At 48.5% G+C, this 5,992-nt stretch overlaps 1 protein-coding gene across 2 annotated transcripts in view; it reads right to left on the bottom strand.

The window, feature by feature from the left end:
* Window positions 1-929: 929 nt before the first annotated feature.
* The window catches only part of LOC135811288 (uncharacterized), a 15,951-nt gene continuing 10,888 nt past the window's right edge, over window positions 930-5,992 (bottom strand). The window contains exon 7 of one of the 2 annotated variants that reach the window (XM_065324506.1): window positions 930-1,784. In XM_065324506.1, the coding sequence (XP_065180578.1) occupies window positions 1,546-1,784 (239 nt within the window). In that variant the 3' untranslated portion in view covers window positions 930-1,545. Of the gene's footprint in view, window positions 1,785-5,001; window positions 5,690-5,992 lie in introns of those variants that run through there. The other variant, XM_065324504.1, reaches the window with a different exon arrangement.

Raw genomic sequence — 5,992 nt, forward strand, 5'->3', positions numbered from 1 at the left:
CTCTAGCACATCTTGGATGCGCACCGTCGGTCAGTGTCGTGCAATGTTATCGCATGAGCTGATTGTTTAGTAACTGGTGGTGTTAGTGGACAGTATAGCGTAACTTGTAGTTCCTTGGTCTTTCTCTTTTGTATAAATTAAACCTTGGCTCTCCATCTGAGTCCATTCCTACAAAAGATGCGCTTATTTAAACTCGGATGGTGGGCCAATATTCAATGATAAGATAAGACGAAAGCACCTACACTGTTAGTTACTTGGTATGACTAACAGTCCACCAAGGTAACCAAGGTAACCAAGGTAACCAAGGTAACGAGATACTAGTAATATACAGTCAGATAGTGCGACAACAAGGCACAACACTGACAAGGATATTGAGATATTCGACGACCTGACACCTAGCTCCAACACGTCCACGAAGCGCAAACCAACAACCTTCCAACTTACTTGGAATGCTCAGGTGCGGACAGTTGCAATGAGGGGAAGGGATGCGTCACGAAGATGTGTACGAGCTATGTGACTATATCCCTCGACTAGGCCTCGACCAAATATGCTAAAAAAAGAGCATATTATGCTCGTCGCATATCAGGGAAAACGTCCACAATATGCCAAAGGCTAAGCAAGATATGCAAAAAGATATGCCAAAATATGCTCGACATAAGCAGAAAGTGTAGATCATTTCAGTAAAATTACAACCTTGGAATATTCATTGGCTTCACGGCTATCATGCTTATGGTGCAAATTAAAAACACATGCGGAATAGTATGGCTGGGATGTGTCCCCAGCAAGTCAGCAACCGTAACGATAGTGTTGATCCATGGGGAAATGTAGCAAACGTCTCAACCATTCCAAATTCATCCATAAAAGGCATTTCTGAACGCATTTTGTCCATAATATGAATGTTTTGCCCTCATTTTCTTCAGAATATTTGAATTATATGCTGCCTTCATTCCAATATTCCCTCTGTTGCTCAATATGCCATAATATCAACTGTCTCACAAAATATGCGGAAATATGCGCAAGCATATTTGGTCGAGGCCTATCCTCGACAACAAAAAAACTGTAGCTTTCTACATTGTAGAAAGCTACAGGTAATAACATAGACCAGAGAGTTAGACGATACTTTTTTTTTTTTTTTATTCTTCGGAAAACACTGAATTGAGATAAATATATGACACCATGCTAGACTAATGACTATGTGGAACTGGAAGGTAATACTGCATACCAGTGTAATGAGAGTTCACATAATAATAGTAGCAATTTATCATGTATAGACGATACTACAGTGCTGGCAACTGAAATCCGACCCCCTGAGCGATGAGTTCACATTCTAGCGGTCTCTATTTTCGTAGTTTTACTATCCCGTGTGGTGGGTCTTTGGCACTCTTCGCGATGTGAGCGCGCACCGCTCAGGGGGTCGGATTTCAGTTGCCAGCATTGTACTACTAGCATGTTGTAGTCGGGTATTGTGCTTTCCAAGAAGACGGTTGTCCAACACTAAGTCTTGTAATAGGGTTACATAGTTATTGCTGTACTGTCACTACTGGTTCAGTTCCCAGGCGGGTGGGGCTTCTCCAGACAGGATACAGGTGACACGGTTCCACCTGAAGATCCCTGGGCATTGTGGCATCTGAATGCGTTGCCTATGCCCGGCTGCGCTGGTCGTATGTCCACGTCCGTCAGGGTCAGTACGCACGGGTTGTCCGCTCTGCAGTCGAACTGGCCCGCCTGACCGGACGTTTGCGTTGCACTGGTTGTCATGAAATTTATCGCGTAGATACTGACTCCTGAAGTACATACAAGTGCATGTACACACATACATGCATGCATGCACATGACATGAGCACAACAACAACGACAACGTGACAATACAGTCATGTATACAGCAAAGAAAACGATTAAGGGGACTGTCACACAAAGAGTGGACCGGTGCTGAGCAGATTTACAGTCAGTGGAACCTGTCAAGGCGACCACTCCCTTTAAGGCGACCACCTGCCTACGGCTGCCTTAGAGAACCACTACGAATAGGACCAAGGGATACTGCTGTATTTCCAGTCAAATGACCCTGGGATACGGCGGCCACCTGCACACAACGACCACACTTCGAAGGTCCCTTGAGCGGTCGCCTTAGACAGGTTACACTGTACATGACTGAACTGTCTTGCTCAATGATATCCCATCGAGTGTCGAGTGAGCAAGTTATTATTTACGCCCTGCAACAGACTGAACAGACTGAACACTGAACACCCCAGTGTTCGCATGTCTAGGGCTGCTGTTACACAATCATGCACGTCGCGATCCTTCCACTCGGCAAACCTGCAAGAAAGCACCGCGGCACTGGGCCATGCCATGATGATGGGGTGACTAAAAGTGAAGTATTAAACGTTAAACTGTAAGTAATACATCCGCGTTACCACCGGCTGACAATTGTGTTGAGAAACACAACCAGGGTGACGGCTCTAGCTCAATGCACAGTGTTTCCAGCATCACCCCTCATCCGGCTCATCGGCAAGGGAACCAATGTTATGCATCATTGAATCACTAGCGGCAACCAGCCCCGCATCATCAGCATAGCCATAGGGAGAGGCGGGTTCACGCCGCTGTATGTCAACTTGCCCATCATGTCTCACCAGCCCTTGGCGGATTATGCTCTGTAAATTGCTGAACCATGCTTTCCATTATGCCCAAATTATGCCAGTGATTATGCTACATTATGCTGGAATTATGCCAATGATGGTGCTATACTTTTTTTACGAGAAACCACGAACCTCGAGAACAGAATGCTGCATGATAGCGGTGGCTGCAGACGCAACTGTGGTCGTGAAACTGGAGCATCTCCGCCGACCTGAGGTTTCGGCTTCAGCGACACTTCAGTGCACCAAAAGTGGGGAGGAGTAGGCACAGGGGAGGGGAGGGGGAGTACATTTGTATAGAGGGTGAAAAATGGAAAGATGATACATGTGATAGAGTAAAAAGGGGGAGCCAGGGTGCAAGCGGAGAGGGTGTTCAGGGAGGCTTCAGAGGGCATCTGTGGCTGAGTGCCAGTCTCGACCGCGGAGAGACTTGTAGGCCTTCCTTGCATGCCTGCATTCCCTTCTGCGTGGGAAGGTTGTGTAGCAGGGCAGATGGGAGACGATTCCAGTCTTGGATCGTGGCATGGGGGAACGATCGGGGATCACTATTACGGGCTCCGGCGGGCAGTGTCCGTGCTAGTTTTTTAATTTGTTTAATTTTTTTATACTGAATTTATACACAGTCGAGTCCAGCAGACCACGGAATGGGAAGACAGAACCAAGGACGAGACATGACAATACAGCGGGAAGCGGGAGCAGCGTGCTGGTTAATTGGGCCTACCTCCCCCGACCATGGGTCTTGGGATCAGCGGCAGGACCAAACACCAAATACAAAAAATTAAGTAGAGCAGATAAAGGAAATGAGCAAGTATCACGGAGTGATAAAAGGAAACAGAATTAATGAGATGGGGAGTTGCCTGGTGTTACGGGTCCGGTAAAGAGACTCGGAGAGAGAGAGAGGGAGGGAGGGAGAGAGAGAAAGTGAGAGAGAGAAAGTGCGAGAGAGAGAGAGAGAGAGAGAGAGAGAGAGAGAGAGACTTTCTGTGTACATCGAAGAACACTACTATCTCTACCTGGCGTTATAATTGGTAAGCAATACTACTTCGAAGTAATGTCTGTGTCTGGTCCATTCTGGACGATTTTGAGTTAGCCAGCAATGAGCAGCAGCAAGGAATAGTTGCGACTGTGGCCTAGGGTACCCTGTAGCCAGGGAGCAGTACTACTCCCTGCCTGTAACAAGGCCATGCCTGTTGGGACTCCCCATAATAATAATAATACGACCGGTACTACTACTACTGGCCAATTGCGGTGATGCATGCCTGTTGCGAACATCAGAGCCGGCACTTGAGCATGTCCTTGCGTGTGACCACTGCACTATGGAAACTGTTTTATGATATCCGTTATTGTCATTATTATCATCGCCAGTTTTGATCCTACATGTATTATTATGATTTGACCAGCTGGCAGAGTTGAATGAGAATGACCCCTCACTAATTCCTACATAGGAATTAGTGAGGGGTTTACATGTAGGGGCCATGCAAGTCGGTCATGTGACTAGCGCGAAACGTTGCACAAAATTAACCAAGAGCAAGGTTCTGACTATCTCCCCCCAGCAGCAGCATGTGCAGGAAGTAACAGTCAAAAGCGACGACTGTCTCCTCCCTTCAGCGTCTTCTGTGCGCTACCTCGGCGTTCACCTTGACAATCGCCTAGATTGGGACACCCATGTAAACCATGTGGTCACCAAGGTTGCCAAGAAAATTGGCGCCCTGTGGCACGCACACCGAAGCCTATCAAGACGCTCTCGTCAGGTGTACATGAAGGCGGTCATAATGCCCGACCTGCTTTATGGCTCCTGCTGCTTTTCACCTGCAATGCGAGAGGGTCAACTGAAACGACTGAAAAACGCGCAAACACAGAGCCATCGGCTGTATCGATGGCAACCCGCCCCGGACAGCCATGCGGCCGCTAGCGCTGCTCACTGCTCACTCCCTGTACCGTGTCAGCGAGCTATACAAACAGAAAAAATTGATCCCCATCTGGCGATGCATCCACGCCCGCACCAGCCCTGTGCTCGCCCAGCTTCTGACCCCGGCATAAGGTATCCCTACCCGCCATCAGCAGTCAAATGGCCTGCTTAGGCAAACCGTAGCCGCTGCGGTCAGCCGAGATTTTCTGTTGCTGGTGCTCTGCTGTGGAACGCTCGCCCTGGGGAGGTCCGCACAAGTACCCGGCTACCTGAGTTTAAGCATGATGTGTACCATACGCCTGTAGGGAGTAGTTCGAGTTGCTGCTGATCGCTCTGCTCTCCCTCCCCGTGCAGTTCAGTAATCCCCACGTAGTATTACAGATACATCGTATTTTCTCTCTCTTCCCCCCCCCCCCCCGTTTACTCGCAATTAACATATTAGTATCCTAATCTCTTACTATGTTCTTCCATAGCCATTTCTAGGCTAAGCCTTCGCCATCATTTTATTGGGTCGTCATCCCGTTTGAATGTGCGAAGTAAAATAAAAACCAACCAACCAACCACCCAAATTACTCCTACATCTTAGTAGCCACTGAAAGATACCAAACTCGGAAAGGTCACATCACAGTAATTATACATGTAGCTAACGGCTGGGAGAGGGAGGTTTACTACTAGGGGTGCATGTGTGTGTGTGTGTGTGTGTGTGTGGGTGTGTGTGTGTGTGTGTCTGTGTGTGTGTGTGTGTGTGTGTGTGTGTGTGTCTATGTGCGTGCGCGTGGATGTGTGTGTGTGTTGAAGGGGGGGGGGGGGGTTGTGCGAAGGACACACAGAATATTCCTATGCTGTTCGACACCATCGGACTCTCTTCGCAACCTCCGGCAGTCTCAAAACGTCTTTGAAAACCTCTCTGCCACGGCATCAGGCAATGTCGCCTTCTCCAGGCAAGACAATGGCGAGATAGCACCATAGGTGTAGCCCCGGGTATGGCGACATTTGAACTCGTTGGCAATGCCTGCCTTTGCAGGCCGTATGTCCACGTCGCTCATTCCGACAAAGCACGGCTTTGCGAAGGTGCACTCGAAGACACCAGCACTCCCCGATGTCTGCGTGGCACTCACTGCATTGAAGGTCAAGCCGTTTATTTGAACACCTGCATGCAGGCAATAGACCAACAGCAGGGAGTCATCAAATGCCGGTACTATTTGACGACCTTCGCTGGTCAATAGTCATAACTGGTGTTATCCACATCATCCCCTGTGTCTTGTTTTGTGTTTGTCTCCACATGTCTCTTTGTAGGGCTGTGTTCCCAGTAAAAAACCCGACTGCAGTACCTTGTCACGGTTTACCTGTGGTCGTAACCGTATACGGCATGCTACGTAGTCACCACAGAAAGGTAACGGAAGGTTCTAGCCTAGTCTAGGCGGCAAAGGAGAACCTCACATCGACCCGTGAA

This window comes from Sycon ciliatum, chromosome 3 (genome assembly GCF_964019385.1).
Source record: "Sycon ciliatum chromosome 3, ocSycCili1.1, whole genome shotgun sequence".
Taxonomy (NCBI): Eukaryota; Metazoa; Porifera; class Calcarea; order Leucosolenida; family Sycettidae; genus Sycon; species Sycon ciliatum.